Source organism: Lagopus muta, chromosome 1 (assembly GCF_023343835.1).
Source record: "Lagopus muta isolate bLagMut1 chromosome 1, bLagMut1 primary, whole genome shotgun sequence".
Taxonomy (NCBI): Eukaryota; Metazoa; Chordata; class Aves; order Galliformes; family Phasianidae; genus Lagopus; species Lagopus muta.
Window position 1 is genome coordinate 152,560,691 of NC_064433.1, and position 21,784 is coordinate 152,582,474.

The 21,784-nt window shown below is 41.6% G+C and overlaps 1 protein-coding gene across 15 annotated transcripts in view; it reads left to right on the top strand.

Annotated features, from left to right (window-relative positions):
- The first annotated feature begins 1,019 nt into the window (after positions 1 to 1,019).
- MYCBP2 (MYC binding protein 2) overlaps positions 1,020 to 21,784 on the top strand; it is a 205,796-nt gene continuing 185,031 nt past the window's right edge. For all 15 annotated transcript variants that reach the window (XM_048967518.1, XM_048967527.1, XM_048967539.1 and 12 more), the window contains exon 1: positions 1,020 to 1,411. In XM_048967518.1, the coding sequence (XP_048823475.1) occupies positions 1,128 to 1,411 (284 nt within the window). In that variant the 5' untranslated portion in view covers positions 1,020 to 1,127. The remainder of the gene's footprint in view (positions 1,412 to 21,784) is intronic.

Genomic DNA, 21,784 nt, shown 5'->3' on the forward strand with positions numbered 1-21,784 from the left:
GAAAATGAAAGAAATGAATGAAAGGATGTAACAGAATATACACTGCAAGGGCACATGCTACCATGCCTCCTTTTCCTCTAAAGACATGAAGGGCATCCTGGGACCAGTGAAGATCTAAGGAAACTTTGACCACACTGAGCTATTGCATGTAGGGATCCAAGTGTTAAAAAACAGGGCATCCCTCCCTGCCAGGAGTCTGACCTGCTCGTGGTACAGAGCACAAAGGCAACGGGAGGCCAGTGCTGCAGTTGGTCACACCAGTGTAAGGCCACAAGGCAGAGCAGAGATCGTAGCACGAGGAGTCAGCAGGGTGACACTCCCCTAGAACAGAATCACAGAACGGCCCGGGTTGGAAGGGACCTCAAGGATCATGAATCTCCAACGCCCCTGCCACCAGCAGGGCCACCAACCTCCCCATACTAGACCGCTGCCCAGGGCCTCATCCAATCTGGCCTTGAACACCTCCAGGGACACGGCATCCACAGCCTCTAGGACAGCAAAGAAAAGCGCTCCCCTCCGTCCTCAGCAAACGTGAGGGATCTCCTCAGGTGCCCGTAGCCCACACAGTCGCTCGCAACATCCCGCCCAGAAGAAGCAACACCCCTCCGTGCTGAAGACCGCCGCCAGCTGCTGAAGGCAGGTGCGGCACCCACCCGCCCCGCACTTCCCAGGGGCCGCTCGGGAGGCGGGGCGGCGCATGCGCTTGTCGCCGGGAGGGAGGTGGGGCCCGGGCGGCTGCGCGGCCAGGGCGGCGGCGCCGAGCTGAAACTCCACAGGGGAAGCGGTAGCCGCTGGCCTCCGCCCCCTGTTGCGGGAGGAGGAAGCGACCGGTCGGGCAGCCGGCCCCGAGGCGTACGTTGCTGCCCGGAGCTCGGCGCGTCCGCCAGCGGCAGAGAGCGGCGGCAGCGGCCGGCGCTGCTTCTGGGCCGGAGAGGCGGTTGAGGGGAGCAGCGGGCGCGTTTCCGCATCCCGGCCCCGGCCCGAGTGGATGCGCAGCCCGCGGGGCGGCGGCGGCGGCGTCAGCGGCCTCCCCATGGCCGAGCCCCGGCGGTGAAGGCAACGGGAGCCGCCTGTGTGCGCGCCGGGCCGGCGGGCTACGCAGCCACCAGGGGGCGGGCGGGGAGGGGATGAGCGCCGCAGCCGCCGCCTCTGCGGGAGCAGCCGTCGCCTCCTGCACCGGGGCAGAGGGCGGCTTCTTCTTCCTCTCCGGCGGCTCCGTTCTTGCGGGGGCTATGGGACCCGAGGAGGGCTCCGGAGGCGCGCTGGGAGCCGTGCCCGGAGCCCTGCCGCCGCCTTCGGGCTGCCGGGGCCGCTACCAACTGCTGCTCTCGGGGAAGGCCCTGGCCGACAGATACCGGAAGATTTACACGGCGGCGCTGAGCGACCGGGAGCTGGGCGGCCACCCGGGCAGGTAATGCGCTCCTCCCCACCACGGTGTTGTAGAGGCCCTTCCCCAGCTGTCTTCCTGCTCGTCGCCCCGTGCCATGCGGTCGTTGCTGCGGATAACGCGGCCTCGGGGTGGGGGGGTGCGGCGATGCAGCCGCCGGGGTGCCATCCCCGCCCTGTAGCTCGGCCCTGCCGCCCGCCCGCCGTCACGGCGCAGATGGCGCTGCCGCCCCCGAGGCCGGCGGAGCGCTCACCTGCGGCCGCCTCCCCTCCCCCTCCTGCGGGCCTGGAGCGGGAGCACGCCCAGATCGAAACGGAGCGCTGCGTTCTCGCTCCTTCCTTCCTCGGGAGGCCCCTAGGGCAGGCCGCTGTCTCCTGCCTGTCCCCGTGTCCAAACGTGGAGCCCCGCCGGCAGTGCCTGTTGTCCCCCACCGCCCGGCGGCTGGAGAAACCCTTTCCGCGGGGAGGCGGCTGCCCCCGCCCGCCTGTTGCTCCGCCGCGGCTCACCTGGGCCGTTAAACCGCAGCGCTGCGGGATGAGACGATGCGTGGCTGCTGGGGGGGGGGGGCGAGGGGGGGAGGGGGTGAGAAACCGTTGCACCCGTTATTACTCTGTACCGCTCCGCCCCCCCTCCTGCCTGGAGGAGCCCAGGCCGAGCCCTTTGTGTGAAGGGGCTGAAGGGTGGTGGTTCCTTGGCATCCCTCCGTGTCCGGGTGCGCCCTATTGTTCCTCTCTGGAGGGTGTTGCGGTTGTGGATGGCACGAGAACGGGCGGTTCCTGCATGAGAATCCCTGTGCGGTGTCAGGCCGTTGTGTGGGTGGGCCTGATCGTAGGTGACACTCAGGTTGCTGTTGTAAGTTGGTAACGGCTGTGAGACACGAGGTTGGCATCTCTGCATGTGTTCTGCTTTTTTTCTTCCTTTTTTTGATGTCTGAGCTGAGCAGCAGGGGTTATTCCCTAATGGAGGGTGCATATAGGAGGGGAATGGTGTAAGAAACTAGAAGAACAATGTAACTTTCCCAAATTGCTTTTGACTGGCGATACTGAAACATGGGTTTACAAACGTTTATGTGTGACATCTTTGTAACTATTGAGCTCTCTTCAGAGTATCTGACAGGGAAACTACACTTCTTCATGCAGGCATGCATATGCAAGCGTCGTATTATATACACTGTGTATGCGTGTATAGTGTGTATATATCTGTAGTACGTGTAGATGTTCAGTATTGCCGTGCCTCTGAGTTTTCTTATCCTCATTCTCTCAGGTAAGCGTTCATTCTTTTTTCCTTCACATCTTCTTTTCCTCCTTTTGAGCACGTAATCCTGCAACTGCAAATAAGGATGCTTATTTCGAACTTTAATCAGGCATGTGATTGTTCTGTGGCATTCAGGTGTCTACCTGAATTCTTATCTTGACACATCTGTATTGCTTAAAGCTGTAGTAAAGCTGTAGTTTTGAATTTATTGTGTTCTCAATGGTTTCTGGTTTCATCATAATTACACTGGTGTCTTTACGACATACTGTTGTAGAAAATACTGTCTTTAAGTGAGTGTCAATTTCTGTGTTTCTTTTAATTGACATGCTTAATGTATTTACTTTTAACGCCAGGGTAGGGTAAGCTTCTTGCTGAGTCTGTTTCTGATTAACAGGTTGTTGTGAGGCTGGCAATTAAAAGAAACAGTGACATTGAAAAGTTACTGTATATCTTCGGTTTTGAAGACCAGATTGTGGCTTGTTGTGGCTTCATTGTGTCATCATAGAGTAAATCCAAGACGCCTGTATCCTCTATATGGGGGAAACAGATTGTCTCAAGGTTGATGACTGCTAGCTACTTCCAGGGAATACAGTCAGGGTAAAAGAACTTTTAAGAGGTTTAATGTTTTATTATTAGCTAGTGCCTATACCTCTTGATATTGACACCCAGTGTCTCTTGTGCTGGATGATGGCAGCCAATGTACTGCTCATAATCTCCACCCTTCTCCTGTATCAATATCAAAACATTCCTGTTGAAGGTTTGAGAATTTCAGCTACTTAGTAGTATTAAAAACAAATTTCAAAAAAACTATTTAAAATTATTTTTTAAAGTTAAAATGATACAGATCTTCAACACTTGCTAAAGAAATACTGCAAAGCAATTTGTGCCTCTGTGTAGTTACTACAGTAGATAATTGTAAGATAGGTAAAATGAAGACTCCTTATAAACCTTACTACCTTAACCTCCGATTAATCTGTATGGAAAATCTAACCCTGTTAATCTGTCACTAAGAGTGTTTGTGGCTATAAAAATATATTGAAGTAGCTTAAGCTAAAATTGGCTTTTAGTCATTAATAACATCTGCCTGTGCTCTGAGAAGACTCTTTACTCTAAAGAGTGATAGTACAACCTGCTTGCAATGTGTTGACGTGATTTTTTTTTTGTTTGTTTCAAATCTGCAAGATTGTATTCTGCACTTAAAATAGTGTGATCAGTGCTTAATTGAGCACTTTTATTCCAACCCTGATTTAAATGCTTATGAAGAAGTAGAAAACAGTATCAGAATGCCTGTGCGCAGACAGGGAAATTAGGCATTGTGAAGAATGTTTAAAAGCTGCGTATAAGATTAATTTCACATTTGCAAGGTGTTTGTGCTAGCTGTCATCTGAAAGCAGTGAATGTCACATGCTGAGCAGGATGGAGTGATTGGTTTTGAAACAAAGTTAGCAGTACTTTGTTTCCTCGTGTAGTGGTGGCTGTAGTGTTACAAACACTTCTTAATCTCCAGAGGAGATAGTTTGGTTGCTATGCTTGTTGGCCCCACCATGTCAATATTATTTATATAGTCTCTTGCAGTAACAGATTAGAGACTTATGCTGGGTTAAAATTAACTTGACAAAAATGGTTTGTTATAATGCAGACTAATTCCGCAATCTGACTCACCTTGTGATCATACCCAAGTGTGTGACAGCATGAGGGGAAGGGCTGCATAGTCTCTGTATGGATAGGTGGAAGAAGAGAAGCAGTTTCTCTTATCACCTGTGCCAGGCTAACAGTTTTATGAAACGTAACAGGAAGATGAATCTAATCCTGTAATTTAACATCATCTTCAGTCAGATGGCTTGACAAGTACATTTCCCGCTGATATTCAAGATTGGTCTGGAATATGGATGCATTGAGTGTGCTCAGTTAGTAGTTCCTGCTTTGTGGCTACTGGAGTATATGAAAATGATTGTCAGTGGCATTATGGCTGTATGGTCATGGAGGTCTCTAAAGCTGTAGTAGGAAGTATGAGCCTCTTTAGAGGACAAGTGAAAACTTTGTCATCATAACATTAACTCATACTGGCTTATGAGTGAATGAAACTGTCTGCTCTCTGTTACTAAGAATAATAAAGTCATTAACTGCTTTCTCTCCTGAAACTTCGTATGTGCAAAATAGAGTACTTCAAAAACTATTTTTGATTTTCATGTTTTGCTGTCTTAAATCGTATCACTTAGAATTCAGTCCTAAGAAGCATTTCCATCTAACTGATTTGTTGCTATTATCTCTTGTACATCTCAGTCTTCCTTAAACTGTCAGTCCCTTCCCTTTTACTTGTTTATAGTCAGAAGTGTCAGGTAGATTTATTGTGTTCTTTGAAACCTTTTCTCAAATACAGTTTAAAATAAATTTGTTATGGCTCCTGTGCCACTCATCTTGTAGTGAAGATTTTTACTGTATGATTTTGATTGAGGTTTTTAATATTACAGTGATAATATATTCTGAAATAGTAATAGTTTCCTACTCATTTCTGAATGTTTCCTATCTTTTTTACAGCTTATCAATTAGTCTTTACTGAAAATATTTTTTCCATATTGAAAAACATAAACTCTGCAGCTATATAGGTAACATCATGCAGATCCAAGAATCATTGCTGAGTAGGTTCTTGAATTCCATATGTATTTTAAGCTACTTGTGAGGGCTGTCTGGATTTCTGTAGTAATACTAGTTATCGGAGATGCAGCAGTGTTTACTGAATAACAATCAAAATTGAACGTTCTCTTTATGGTCTGTACTAATGGGATTCATAGGATGGCTTGGATTGGAAGGGACCTGAAGGATCATGAATATCCAACCCCACTGCCACAAGCAGAGCTGCCAATCTCCACATGTAGTACTAGACCAGAATGCCCAGGGACCCATCCAATCTGGCCTTGAACACATCCAGGTGTGGGGCATTCACAACCTCTCTGGGCATCCTGTTTCAGCACCTCACTGTTCTCATAGTAAAGAACCTCCTTCCTGATATCCAACCTAAATTTTCCCTTCTTCAACTTAAAACCATTTCCCCTTCATCTTGCTGAGCTCCCGAGATTCTTAATTTTTAATTTTTTTTTTCCCCCTTGAAACATCCTGTGAATTTGTTTAAAGACATTAAGAGTCTAAAAATATGGCTTTTTTTCTAGGTTACATTTTTTTTTATCCATTACTACTTTGCCAGGGTTGCTTCTCTTAAATTAATTCCTCGACAGGAGGGGAAAAAAAAAAAGCTTGTATTTGTATTCGGGAGGAAACAAACAAACAAACAAAAAAAAAAACCACAAAAAAAACCAAAAACAAACAAAAAAAAAGCAACCAAACAACAAATGTGATGTTGTGAAATAGCTTGCTGTGATACCAAGGCAAATGTCAGTGATGACTGAAATATAACGTTTCTGCTATTGACCAGAAATGAGATGGCTATTCTTTCAGCCATTTTGAATGAAGAAGAGGCAGTCATCTTTTGTTTTATGATGAACTGGATGATTAAGAAATTTTTGGAGGCTGGCCAGCTAATCTGTTTTCACAAGGCTAAATTATGCATCCTTTGGAGCAAGTTTATCTGTCACTAGTGCTTTAAGGCCTTTCACAGTTAAGTGAAATTCTTAAATTTTCCCTTATGCCCTTTCTGATGCTCAGTAATGCAATGCTTATTTGACTGGGGCATGTTTTAAATATGCGTTTTAAAATTTTTTTGGTGAAATGCTACTGAAACACTTCACCTTTCTACTGTCAAGTTGTTAATGAACATGTAGAAGCATAGAAATAGCGGTTATTATATTTGGATATATGACATTCATGTTCATTTAGTAGTTGGTACACCAAAAAGCCTACTTTTCTTGATCTATTTGCTTGAGACTTTATGCCTATTTTTTGTTGGTTTTTTTTTTTTTCCTGCTTTTAAACAAAACTTTAATTGCAAAAATCTTCGAAGCATTCATGTGATTGAAAAAGTAAGATTTAATATATGTAGAGACTAATAAAAATATTATAGTGGTCTTTATTCTGAAGAATTATGTGCTCTTCATTCCTGTAAAAAAGATTTGCTTCCCTTTTCTTTGATTCCTGTGTTTTGTAAATATCATTTCACCATCTTTGCGGATACTGGGACTAGCAGACTTGAAACTGCTTGAGGAGCTGGTCAGCACAGTCCCTGGTAATTCTACTTTTGAAGGCATTGAGGTCTATCAGTGTTGGTCACTTCTTAAGTACCATCTCTTAAGAGCATGGAAGCAGGCAGGTCCTAAATATTGCAAGTCAAGCAGACAAGGCAGAAGGTCAGCTTGACTGAGCAGGGATTTTCTAGAGCTTAGGCAAGAAATTAAAGTGCATGATGACTAGAAGTGAGTTTGAGCAACATGGGACAATTACAGAGATGCTGTTGGACACTGAAGGAAGATAATTAGAATTGAAGATCAGTACTGTGGGAGAAAACAAAAAGGGCTTTTTGAAATACGTTAACAGCAAAAGGAGGAGCAGTGATAATATTAGTCTGTTGATTGTTGAGGATGGACATCTAACAAATTGGGTTGCAAGCAAAGCGGAGATGTTTAATACCTCCTTCACCTCTGTCTTCAACTCTTATAATGAGCCCTTGGGATCCTCAGAGTCCCGAGTTAGAGAACAGTAACAGCAGGAACAATGAATTCTGTAGCACCTCTGAACTTGTGCAGGATTTGCTACTCCAGCTGGATGTATATAAGTCTGTGGAGCCTAATGGGATTCATTCAAGGCTTAAAGCTGGCTGATGTCATTATGAGACATCTTTCAATTATTTTTCTTGGAAATCTGGAGAGGTGTCAGTTGACTGGAAGCTTGCAAATGTTGTCCCAGTTTTTAAGAAGAGCAAGAAAGAAGACTGGTAATTACAGGTCTGTCAGTCTCACTTCAGTCTCTGGTAGAGTTATGGAGAAGGTTATTCTGGGAGTTACTGTAAAACACGTGAGAGTGCAATCATTGAACGTCTGACATGGATTCATGAGGAGAAAGTCCTGCTCAATGAACTTAATTTCCTTTCATGAAAAGGTTATTCACCTTGTTAACTAGGGGAAGCTAGTAAATGTAATTTCAGCAAAGCTTTTGGTACTGTTTGTCTTCAAAATTCTAATTATTCAAATTATTAAATAAAATTTCTATGTGAGGCAAGAAGTTTTTTGCTTTCTGGATTACAACAGATTCTTAATTTCACTGACCATCTAGAGCAGCCTGTATTGCTCTTACGTTAAGAAACCAGGAATTAAGTTCATCTCTTTTCTGCAGTAAATGAAATAGATGACAGTGAATCACGCTACTAGGTCGTTTGGTGAAGGGCTTGTCTTGCTCTGTTCTGGTGCAGACTCAAGTACTGAGTGCAGTTTTGGGTGCTGCAGTTCAAGACAGATGTAAAACTATAGTGTATTAGAGTGTGCTCAAAGGAGGGCTATGAAAATGGTTAAGGGTCTAGAGGAAGGAAGGCCTCCAAAAGAAGGCCTCATGGTGACCTGCAGCTTTTCACAAGGGAAGTGGAAGGACAGTGCTGAGCTCTGCTTTCTGGTGACAGGACCAGAGGGAACAGCATGAAGCTATGTCAGGTGAGGGTCAGGTTTGGTGCCAGGGAAAGGTTCTTCACCAGAGGGTCATCAGGCACTGGAATGGGTTCCCCTGGGCAGTGGTCATGGCACTGAGCTGTGTGAATTCAAGGAATCTGTGTACAGTTTTCTCAGATATAGGGGTGGAATTTTGAATGAAACATCACAAAACCATGACGCTATGTGAAGCCAGGAGTTGGACTCAGTGATTTGTTGGATCTCTTTCAACTCAGGATATTCTGTGATTGTATTGTACTGTTGATTAATAGGGATTAACTGTCAACTAAATACAGTATTTTATGTATCTCTTCTTTAATAATGAAAATTGTTTTTACAGAACAGTTGGTTTTGAGACGCTGTAGTAGATGCTTACTCTAACATGATTTGTATTTCTGCACTATTAGCATGGAAGGCATAGCAAAAGCTGGAAAGAAGCAAATAATCTGGCTGATGACAGAGTTACTAATAAATAAAGCTGATAAAATTTCAAAGTGAAACTGTGCTAAATGGACTAAAATTTGAGTGCCTTTAAGGGGATGAAGCATGGAATCTGCGAGGCAAATATTCAGTCTTTGTGGATTGCTAGGAACAAATATCAATTTTTGCAAAAGTGAACATAGAAATCTATTCGGAAGTCTAGTGGTGCTGGAAGACGTCTTTGTCCTATTTGTAGTAGCGCATACTTCTGTTTCTTACGAGGGAAGTGTTTAGAAAAGAAATAATGCATGTGATGGAATCACGTAGTCTGGTTTTGTTATTTATTTTGGACTACAAAATAATACTACATAGGACCTCTAGTTTTTCTGTCACAATCTCTATTACAGGCCAGCTGGAATACAACAGAAGTTTCAGAAAAACTAAAACTAGGTTTTCTCGCTCTAGAACTGCACTTGTATAAGAGTGCATCCAGTAACACAGCAGCTACTGTGTGAGCTCCTAATTAGTCACATTCTGAATGTGTACTCGTGGATAAGGAAGACAGTTATGTAGAGAACTTGTCAATTTGGTACTGTTCACCTGCAATATTTGGTCATTATTATTTAAGATTTTTTTAGTATTCGTATGGTAATTGTCTCAGGAAGTTTCTTTTCTTTTTCCCATTACTGGCTGTTTAGTTTCAGCTTCAGTGTTATTATAGGAACTTTTTAAACTTAGATGAGGCATTTTATAGTTTTCCTTTGTTAGATTCTTGATGTTCAATGATCTCTTGGCATTGTTGCCAACTTTGAGTATTTTACTGCTCAGTGTGGTCCAAAACAATGTATTTAATGTGTTTTAAACTTTTAAAATAGTTTATCCTTCCTGAATATCAAGTTGTGGATTATTGATGAGAATATTTGTATGAGTGTGATTGTAGGTGTTGGTTTCTGACAATGGGAAAGCTCTCAACCGTAGCAACACAACCTGACTCAATCATTAGCTTTATACTTCTGGTAATTATGTTACATTAGACTCATGTTAAGTCTGCTGTGCTTTATACCAGCAAACGTCGCATGAATATTCTGCTGGAGTTCACAAAAGTTTGGAGTTTTAATACATGAACGTTAAAACAAACAGAAAACCACTTAAGTGCAGAACTCCTAACAGGATGAGAGAAATTGGTATATTAAATTCCTCCTGGAATATATATTAAGACACATGCGACATGAGGAGGTGTTGCAAGCTAACACAGCTTCAGAAGGGCAGACCATGCCTAGCCAGTCTGACTTCTGTGATGGAGTGACAGCACTAGTGGGCCAAGGAGGGGCAACTGATGTCATCTATCTGGACTCTTGTAAAGCCTTTGACATGATCCTGCTCTGCATCCTTGTCTCTAAGTTGAAGTGTGTATTTAAAGGCTGGATAGCTTGGTGGATGAAGAATTGGTCACAGCCAAAGGATTGTGATAAATGGTTCTGTGTCCAGGTGGAGGCCAGTGATGCCTCCTAGGTGTCCATCTTGGGACCAGTGCTCTTCAATGTCTTTATTGATGACATAGATAGTGGGATTGAGTGTCCCCTCAACAAGTTTGCTGATGACACCAAGCTGAGTGCTGCAGCTGTTAACAGCATAAAGAAGGGACACCTCCCAGGGGGACCTGGATGGACTTGGAAAGTGGGCCCCTGTGAACCTAGTGAGCTTCAACAAGGCCAGGTGCAAGGTAAGGTGTTGCACCTGTGTCAAGACAGTCCTGGATACGTGTACAGAAAATAACTAATTGAGAGCAGCACAGAAAAGGGCTTGGGGGTTCTGGTGGATGAAAAGCTGGACATGAGCCAGTGGTGTGTACTTGGGGCACAGGAGGCCAACAGTGTCGTGGACTGCATCAGGAGAGCAGTGTTCAGCAGAGTGCAGGAGGGGATTTTTCCCCTCTACTCTGTCCTTTTGAGGCTGTATCTGGAGTACTGTGCACAGACCTGGGGCTCCCAGCACAAGAAGGATGTAGAGATGTTGGAATGGGTCTGGAGGAGGGCCATGAAGATGATCAGAGGGCTGGAGCATCTCTCCTACAAAGAAAGGTTGAGGGAGCAGTGCTTCTTCAGTCTGGAGAAGTAAAGGCTCTGGGGAAACTTTGTTTTGGCCTTCCAATGTTGAAGGGAGCTTATAGGCAGGAGGGGGACTGAATCTTTGTGCAGACTAATAGTGGTAGGACAATGGAGGAATGGTTTTAAACTAAAAGAAGGGAGATTTAGTTTAGATGTTAGGAAGAAATTCTTCACTCATAGAGTGGTGAGGCACTGGCAAGGCTGCCCAGAAAAGCTGTGGATGTGCCATTCCTGGAGGTGTTCAAACTGACGTTGTATGGGGCCCTGGGCAGCCTTGCCAGTCTAGTGGGTGGCAACCCTGCCTACAGCAGGGTGCTTGGAGGGAACCTTAAAGATCACCTAGTTACTTCCAACCGATAGCATTCTATGATTATATGATATGATTTGCAGCAATTGTGGCTTACTCTGTTTCCTTAATATTTTAACCAGTGACTGATTTTTTTTTTTTTTTTTTTCCTTAGTTTATTTCAAAATGGTCCACAGCTTTATAGATGAAGAAACAATTAGGATTAATTTTACTTGATTGGGATTGTACTTTACTTCCATTTTTTAAAGGCATACCAGTTCTGTTGGTGATTTACTATGAAGTCTGACGTTCTGTTCTCAATAATCTTCAGACTAATCTGTGTGTTCCTGGGATTCTTCCACCGATTTAACTACATGTTCCTACACTTCCTACTGATTTAAGTTCATGTTAAGAAGTTCATTCCAGAGTCATGACTTTTTTATTCTTTTTATGTTGTTAGTTACAGAACTGTTGCGTTGTTAAACTGGGAAAAAAATCTGTTAATTTTTCAGTTCCAGTTATGCTAATTGCTTTGGCATGTTGAGTGGTTGATGGACGTGTTAAATGACCAACATAAGGAGCTGAAGTTAGGTGGTTGTTGGAGTTACTTAAGAAGTAACCGCGCCTCACTGTTAACTGCGTTAAATGGGCATTTTGCTTCCTAAAACCTTGATGTTGAAATTATGCTTCTGCTGTCTTTGCCTGGGTGTGGGGATTTATTTTTATTTAGCGCTTTTTCCACTCCCTGTCCCCTGCTGTGTTGTGATCTTTCTCCTGGCCACAATATTTTGAAGATGCTTTAGTAATTCTTCTCTTCACCTATGACTACTTGCATCTTCATAGAGAGTACGTATATCAGTAACAGAATCTTTCATAATGTAATATTCTTGCCAGCTTTTTTTCCATGTCCTTTGTTTACATTGGAAACATGACTCCTCTCAGCATCTTTTAAATCATTGTGTTTCTTTTTCTTGCTTCAGACTGAGACTTTGATTGGAACAGTAGTCTTATAATTAACTAAAGCTCTTACGTTTCAAATATACTCTTGTTAAGTAGTCTTTCATAGCCAATTCCTGCCATTGTACCACTCCAAAGAATGAATACTAGAAATTGGCAAAGGAGAATGGGCTACTTATACTGTAAATGGCTTTGTTAAGGTATATTGGTTTTTTTTATGTTTACATTATGCTTTGAGTTGGTAGGTTGTTTTTTGTTGTTGCTTGTGGTTTTTTTTTTTTTTTTTTTTTTTTTTTTAAGTAAGCAGTATTTCTTAGTGAAAGAGTTGTCATAGCTCCTTTGCACTGATAAAAGTGTTGGATTGAGGGTTTTTTGTTACAACTGAATGATACTTTTTTTTGCATGTGATTTATCTGTGATTACTTCAGTCTGTGGAAACTGGGTATTTTTCTTCTACTAATTTAAAAAGTCTAAAACTGTACCAGTTACACAGCCTAGAAAAGAAACAAAAATCAGCTTTTTGTCCCCATGTAAATCCGGAGGCTTTGTTTAGATTTGTGCCATTCCTTGTTTTCCTTTTTCTTCCCATGACTTTACTCACCTCTAAGCATAATTGTATAAGATAATGGTTTTTGAACTGGTTTGTGAACAATTTCATAGATTTTCTGAAAGGGAGAGTAAGAGCAGGTCTTACTCTCCCATGAAAGAATAAGCCTTTTGTTAATAATTTTAGATTCACTGGAATGATCCAAACTGCTCCCACAATTTTATAGATCTGCAAGTGAAAATAATTGGAGGCCTCTTATATAGCTTGTGCTACAGTGTCATAGCATTTAGATTATTTTGACCAAGGGCTCTGTCAGTCTATAAGAATATTTACATAAGACCCCTGTTTAGGGTCAAAATCTGAACTCTCTATTTTGCTTCTGCATTAGTCTCAACCATTAGTCTCAACCTTCTGCATTAGTCTCGGTCTTTTTGATATTTCTTATCTTTTCTGTTGCTGAACCTTTAATCCAGTGATCACTTTTATACAGATCAGCAGCCAGTCATTTGCATTAGATTGAAGTAAGTTTGTCCTTTGTCACAATCAGAAAGATCAACATGATGGAAAGGTGATATAAGAGGGACTAACGCAATAGAAAGGTGTTACGTGGGAAGGAAAAAGGACTGCTCACCCTTTTCCAAAATCTAGACTCACAGAGGGAAACTCCACAAAGGAGGGATCTGCAACAAGAGATCCTTCTCTGGTGGCAGTCAGCCCTTAAATGAGGTCTAGGAGTGGTGCAGCCAGGCTCCATGCCTTCTGGTCACACAGGTGAATTGCATTCACCTGTGCACCTAGGGCTGACTGGGTTCTTTTGTCAGGTTCTCAATCAGTGGTTTGGGCTGTGACTCAACAATTACCATACATCCTTAAATATGAAACTTCAGTTTTTAGTGTTACAGTCTTATCTCTATGTTTTATTTTTCTCATTATGAGTTATTGTAATTCATGGCTCACCTTTTTTTTTTTTTTTTTTTCTTTTGCATTTCTTTTTTTTTTTTTTTTTTTTTCCTACCAGCCAATATAGTATCCTTTCTAACACAAATGTTTCTATGTCTTCATTACGCTTGTGTGTTTTCAAAGTGATTGTCTCTCTTCTATTTCTCTTCAAACAAATGGATTCTCTGTTGCATTTTATTACTACAGTATACTGCTAGAGAATGTTGACCATTGGCAACTGCAGACTGGTGGGCTTTCAATAGTATGCACTAGGGAGTTGTCTTGTGCTGTTTGGTGAAGATGGCATATCATTATCTGCTGTTCATGTTCACTTTATTAAGTACAGTTTTTTTCTAAATTTTATGGAGCCTGTTCTCTAAATTAATTTTTTCCCAATCTGATTTTTTTTTTTTTTTTTTTTTTAAAGTGGCATTATACACACTTCAGTTGTTGTGGTTGCATTTGGATAGGCAGGTGGCTAAAGGTGCAGACACTGTTGTTCTTGCCATGGCTGATTTACTTTTTATTTTCACTAGAGCAAATAAAAAACAGTCCTAAAATTGTAGAGGTGAGAGATACAAAATGGTTTCCTCTGCACTGAAGAACTCGAGGTGAAATACTTACCTTGCGTCTAATTTCATAAGTAATATTGCAGCTAATAAAAGAAAAACTACATAATTACAGGAAAGAAATTACACCTGACAGTGGTTGTACCGAGGAACCATTATTTTTGTGCAGAGAATACTAGGTAGAGGTGTTTCCTTGTGTGTCCTTTGCTTTCAGAGCAATATATATGAATCAAAACATGTGATATATTTAAGGGAATTTTCTAGATACTGCTTTGCACTTCTGCAGTTCTCTTCTAGTTAAATATAAGTCAGGTCAATTTTATATTTGATGTTAATTTCATTTCTAGTACATGTGGTGTCTAGTTTTTGGACTATAATGGAGAAGTTTAGGAAGGATATTCCAGTAGTCTAGTCTGAATAAAATCATTTTTCCTTAGGTATCCAAAAATTTGGTTTTTGAGGAAAAATCTAATTGTTTTAAATAATACTAATGCAATGTGGTGTCATGAGGTTGAGAAATTGCTTAGAATTATGAAACTAACAAGTCATAATTAAAAAGATGTGCCATTTCAGGCTTGAGTATGTTTGGGTATTTTAACAAGCCTGATGAAATTCTTCTGCCTGGTGGTTAAGATAACTATTAGGAATTACCTTGAAACTTCATAGATATGAGGCTCTAAAAGAACAAAATAAAGCAAACTGATAAAGAGTGCTTGAATAAAAAATGAAGAAGATTCATTGTACTCTGGAATATGTATTTCTAAAAATACTGTGGGGGAAAAAAAGGTAATATAAATTGATATAAATGGAAGAGATAAATCAGACATAGTGGATTTATGGTGAGCCTTGGGTATTGTAATTTAGATCAGCAGACAGCTAAGCACCATGCAGCCATTTGTTCACTCCCACCTAAGAGGGATAGAGGAGAGAATCAGAAAAACAAGTAAAATATATGGGTTGAGTTAACAGTTAAATAGGAAAGAGAAGATGAGAAGAAAGTAAAACCAAAATGAAAAAATATACAAAAGAAGTGACTCACAAGGCAGTTGTTCACTATCTGCTGACTGTTGCACATTCAGTTCCTGAGCAGTAGCATCCCCCCCTGGGCCAACTCTCTTACAGTAATGTGGTATAGGATAACCCTTTTGTCAGTTTGGGTCATTTGTCCTTGTTCTGTCTCTTTCTAGCTTCTTGTGTGCCCTCATTCTCCTCGCTGGGAGAGAGCAGTGTGATAAGCTGCCTCATTCTTGATTTAGCACAAGCAACGACTCAGCAACAACTGAAACGTTGGTATCTTACCAATATAATTTTCATCTTATAACACAGCATCATGCCAGCTACTAGGCAGGAAATAAATTTATTCCAGCCAGAACCAGGACCTCGTGGCTGCTTTTATTCTAGATATAACTACAGTAGTATGGGTTTGAAACTGTTTAAAACAACAACAACAACAACAAAAAACCTGCTGTGAATAGGTGCTGCCAAACAGCACTGCCAGGTACTGGAGGGAAGGACAGGTGGGGGGAGTAGTAGCAGCGGTTGTGCTTCTGGCTCTGTCCTAGGTCCTGAACCGTGCCATCTCTACAGTGGAGTTTTCAGTGCTGGAATTGAGGTGGGTGAGAAAGTTTGTAGGTGATGCAAAGCTGGGAAAGATTTACAAGTATTACTGGAGATAATAACATTAACAAGTGTTTTATTCCAAGGGGAAAAAAATCAATGCGTACAAATGTAAAAACAAAATAAATGAAAGCCAATGTGGAAGTTCTTCAGGACGACTTCTACCTATTGCAAAGAATTATAAAGTGAAGTTAATTCAGTAGTGTCATGCTGTTCTTGGGTTTTGTTTTTTTTTTTTCTTCAAAATCATGACAAATTATTTTCTGTAGGAAACCTCAAGTACTTGATCCTTTCTTTGCACTTCATAGTGATGAAGGATGGAGAGAGGTATCACTGTCTTTTTTTTCTTCTCAACAGAAAAAAACAGTTACGAGTGTAAGAGAATAGTGAAATTACATGTCAGTGGTGTAAATGATGTGGCTTAGGCTGAAGAAGCTGACTTTAATTGACAGATGACTTGTTTCTCTTCGGAGTTGAAGTAAGTTCAGGCTAGCCCTGGAAAAAGAGGAAAACAAACTGATTCTTTTTTTTTTTTTTTCCAGAAATAAGGAAGTCCAAAAATTAGCATTAAATTATCATGAAGGAGATTAAGACCTCACAAAGAGCTTTCTGGTAGGATTGGCGGTAATTAGTAACTCCACAGGGAAAACACCTGTCAGCAGTTGTGAGTCAACTCTAGTAGCAGCTAAGCAGCACACAGCTGCTTGCTTTTTACCCCATCTTCAGTGAGATGAAGGAACAGGAAAGGAAGAGTGAAAGTTCAAAGCAAAACCAAAACCTTGTGGTTTGAAATAATTGCTTAATTAGTGAAGGAAAAGTGGAAGAAAAGAGAGAGGGGAAAAAAGTGAGATGGAGGCAATGGCTCAGCAACCCCAACAGGTGACCAGGGCTTAGCCAGTACCTGAGCAAAACATGAATAACCTCTCTACACACCATGTTTTCACTTATTATTGCTGATTATCTTGTTATATGGCATGAAATATTTTGGTTAGAGTCATCTGCACAGTTGTCTCCTCCCAATCTCTTGTGCATTTCCTTATCTTTTTGGTGGGAGTTTGAGCATGTAGAGTGAGAAACAAGAAAAAACTTGATGATGTGTCTATACATGTCTAAGGTGATGATGTCTCCATAAGTGTCAGTATCTATAGATATCTAAGGTTTGGGAGGCAAAGGGACGAGGCCAGATTCTTTTCAGTGGTGCATGGCAATAGGGCAAGAGGGAATGGTCACAAACTGAAGCATAGGAAGTTCATCACAAATATGCGTAGGAACTTCTTCACAGTAAGGGTGACAGAGAACTGGAACAGGCTGCCCAGAGAGGTTCTGGAGTAATCTTCTCTGGAGACATTCAAGACCAGCCTGGATGCCTACCTGTGCAACCTGGTCTAGGGAGCCTGCTTTGGCAGGGGGATTGCACTTCATGTTCTCTGGAGGTCCCTTCCATCCCCTACAATTCTGTGATTCTGTGATGTGCAAACACTGTTCAGATGCATTTGTTGAGATTTAACCCCAGTAGATTGCTAAGTGCCATAGAATCACAGAATTGTAGGGGTTGGAAGGGACCTCCAGAGTTCATCGAGTCCAACCCCCCTGCCAAAGTGGGTTCCCTACACCAGGTTGCTCAAGTAGGTGTCCAAGTGGGTCTTGAATATCTCCAGAGGAGACTCCACAACCTTCCTGGGCAGCCTGTTCCAGTCAACAGTCACTATATCACACCCTTTCCTCAACATAAGGACAAAATATAATGGAAATAACTTGTGGGTTGAGCTAACGGCAGGATTACAATTTCTGTCAGAGGTAAAACACATTTAGTGAAGGGGGTATTAATATAATTTATTTCTAGCTGATAACAGTAAGAGCAATGAGAACTAAAACTTAAAATGCCTTCCTACCCTTTTTCTACTTCCTCCTCCTGAACTGCACAGTGTAATGGGGCTGTGGTTAATCCGTTATGGTTTGTCCTTGCTGCGCCTTCATCTTTATTCTCTCTCTTTGCCCCAGCGTGGGGCCCTTCTCACAGGATGCTGTCCTTCCTAAACTGATTGTGTGTGGGCTTCCCACAGGCTGCAGTTCTGCCCAAGAGGCTGCTCATTTGTTGGCTACAATGTGGGTGTATGTTCCAACATGGGGCACCATGAACTGCAGGGGGATGCTGTGCTCAACCACTGGCCTCCTGGAACTTCTGCTTTGTGCCAAGAGTATGTTCTGGCCTTCTTCTGTGTTAACTTTGGTGTCTGTATTTTCTCACTCCCCTCTTCCAGTTTCTGTTGTGAGACATCTCTCCTCTTTCTTAACCATGATCACACAGGGATGCACCAGCTGTCACTCTGGCCAGAGTGGGTCCCTTTTGAAGCTGGCTTTTACCTGATATGGAGCAGCTGCTGAGCTGCCCTTCTGCTTACAGATGCCACCCCTGCAGCTCCCCACTATCAGAGCCTTGCCACATAATTAAAGTTACAACATTCAGCTGCCACTAGTGTGTTAGCAGCATTGTTTTGGTTCCAAATCTAAAACGTAGCACCATGTGAGCTGCTATGAGAATTTACTTCATCCTAACCACACCCAGTACAGGAATGAAGTGGAATTTGAATATTCCTATGCTGAACAAGGGAATGGTGAAATTAACTTTTTTGTTCCTTCTCAAACAGTATTTTTAATGATTCCAGAATACTTTCCAATAGTGATGTTTTAGATTGCCCACACCATTGAAGTTTGGAAAAGTCTTGTTAATGTTGCCAAATGCATTGTCCATATTGATCCATTGTACCAAGCAGCTTATGTTTGCTGTGTGTAAGCATTTTTGGCAGGCATTACTAAGTATACACTTGGGTGTTGGTTATAGTCAAGAGAGTGTGAATTGATTCAAGTAATTGTCTTGCCTTAATAAGACCATACATTCTTATTCATTTTGTGTAGTATTATAGTTTTTATTAGGCTAATTTCCATATAGATCTGGTGTTTTTTTTTTGCCCAAATTTGCTGTGTTTGCTGATCCAGATGGTGAGTAAATGAAAAGCTCAGTATGTCCCTACTTGGAAGCATAATCAGAAACATGGCATGGCACCAGGAAAATGATAAACACCGGATTAGAAAAAACATACTCCTGTAATGTATATGCACAGTTGACTGTTTCCCTGCAGCCGAATTTTACCTTATTATGTAAACAATGAGAATCACAGTATAGTTGAATTTGGAGGGGACTTCTGCAGACTAATTCAGTATTTCTGCTCAAAGTAGTATTTTTGTGTAAAGATGCCTTCCAGTTGGTTGTCAGCGTGTGCAGATGCATGGGGTTATTACTCAAACACAGCATTTTACATTTGCCTTCGTTAAATTGGATAACATTCCTGTTGTCCCATTTCTTTGTCCTGGTGAGGTCTTTCTGAATTGTGGCACAATCGTCTAATGTGTAACTCCTTTCTAAATGTTGTGTTCTCTGTAAACTAGCTTGAAGATGGACTCTGTCCTGTCATTCACAGCACTTACATTTAGTCAGTGTTCAGTTCACATTTATCTTGCTTGTACTTGAACACTTTGCATAAGGGTGTTGTAACTCAGGGTCCCAAAAGCCTTACTAATATTGAGATAAACAGTGTCCATTGCTCTCCTGTTACCTGCCAAGCCAGCCATTTCAATGCTACCAATTGGTCAAGTGTTATTTCCTCTTCCTAAATCCAAGCTGACAGCTCTGTCACTTTCTTGCCCTTTCTGTGTTAATTTCCAAGGTTATTTGCTCCATCACCTTTCCAGGTGATGAGAACAATAAACCTGAAGTTTCCTAGGTCCTCTGTCTTTTCCTTAGTGTAGACAGGAGGAATGTTTGTTTTCTTTTCAGAATACTATGTCAATTGCTATGACCCTTCAGAAAATTGTCTACAATGGTGTTGCAGTGTCATCAGCTAGGTTCCTCAGCATTTGCAATTACATGCATGCAATTTATTTTAATTTTTCTAGCCTGATCTTTCTCCACTGAGGTTAGATTGTTCTTGCTCAGACTTTTCCTGTGGACATCTCATTGCTGAAGACTAATCGTACTGTTAGTAATGGAGAAGACCAAAGTTCTTTGTGACTTGGATCTTTACCTTGTTTGTCACTGGGCTTATGTTTTTCCTACTCTTCCTTCTGCTACTTGTTCTCTGTGTCTTTCATATCTCGTGCCAGACTCATCTCTATCTGGGCTTTGTCTTTATAAATCCATCCCTGAACACTCAGACTTTGTCCTTGTATTCCTTCTGAATGAACTGACACTGCTTCCATCTCTTGTATGCTTCCTTTTATCGGGGGGCTCTTTGTACATAGATGTATGCCTCCTGTCACCTTTCCTTGACTTCCTGCACGTATTAACAAACTGTTAATGAGCTTGGAAGTGAAGTAATGAGCTTGAAAATGAATTGTCCTGCACCCCTTTCTCTGGGGGAGTGTACTCTCATAAGATTCTTCAAAGCAAGTTTCTGAATAGACCAGAAACTGTTCTTTTGGTGTTTAGGATTGTGATTCTGATTTTTTTTTTCTTTTTTTTTTTTTTTTTGCCTTGTTTCCTTGTCTCACGATGCTGAACAACAAGGTCTCATTGCTGCAGCCACAGATGCATCCAACTGGTTCTTGCTTGTTTAAATGCCAGGTCCAGGAGACTGCCTAATTGACTCCTCAGTCATCTGTGTCATGCATCGAGAAACTATGCTTTGCTTATGCCTTGTTCTGTTGCCTTTCCAGCAGATGGTTAACATCCCCCCCATAAGGATCAAGGCCTGTGAATGTGAGGTCTCTTGTAGTCCTCATCAACTTCTTCCTGTGTAGACTGTGAGTAGCCAACACCTGATGTTGTATTTGGTCTGCCCTAAGTCTAACCCTTAACTCTCATCTGGCTCCTTTTCAGCTGTTTCATCTTCTGTCTACATCGTGAAAAGGACATTATGCTTCATTATGCAACAACTGCGATAGATGTTGTGGTAAAGTTTTAATGTGGAAAAATAAAGAAAAATCATCAAGCTATGCAATAGAAATATGAAAATTACTGTGTTAACTTTTCTTGAGGTATCGTTTATATCTCACAGAAACTAAAAGAAGAGACTAATGAAGTAATTGCCTTTTGTGGTAGTCATTTTGTGTTGATGCAGCTTGGTTTCTTAAAATACTCTATTCCTCATCTCTCTTACACTATTTCAGTTCTGCAGTGGTGACTTAGGAGTAGTGATGCTTCTGTGTGTTACTGGATGTCTGTGAAGATAAGTCTTTGGAAAAACCTCTTGAGAGCTAGATGTTATATTATGCTTGTTTTAAATAAATTATAGTCATCTAGGCTTCTTTCAAGTCCAGCACCATTCTGCGAGCTTGCAAGGTAGAACTGAAGGTTTTGTATCAGTTTGTCTTACTGTATTGCCACTTCCTTTTTACCTAATGTGATATTCTATCTTATAGTGGTAGCCTATGGAAAATACTATTTTGCAATTTCTAGACTTTGTGACAGTACAAAGAGCTGCCAAACAGCACTAGTTTTTATGTGGTTTCTGCACATAAATACAAATATTGATCTTGCACTGTTACTGAATATGGCAGTAGCTGAGAAATCTGGTGGAAGAAACATCAGGTCATTACTTTTCAAGCAGTGCCTGTATGTCAGTACTCCTATTCTGTTGTCCTTGTGTAAAACGTGTTTACAGTTTTTTTAGGTAACTTCATATTGTGGTGACAGATCCTAAGACATCAAAGTGACTAAATGACTCTTAATGCTGCAGTGATAATAACTTGCAGTTGCAGACTACTAAAGAGTTTCAAGTTGGGATTTCACCTTGGGGTGTTCAAAAACAAATGCTGCTTTTTGTACACCCAAATCAACCACCAGAGGCAACAATTCACAAGTACTGTTCGATGTCTCCAATTTGATTGTTTCACTTCATTGTCACTGATTGCTGCCTCTTAAGAACATCTCTATTAGTCCTTGAATGCTTAAGCCAACTAACTACATGCCTATGGAAACAAAATAATAGTATGTCTAACTGGATGCAGCCTGACAAGTGGGCCTCTACTTTCAAACGTATACCTCTTCCCTAAGATGATTATTGAATTGAAGCCATTAAGTTTAGACAAATACACTGATTCAAAATCAGTTCATAGG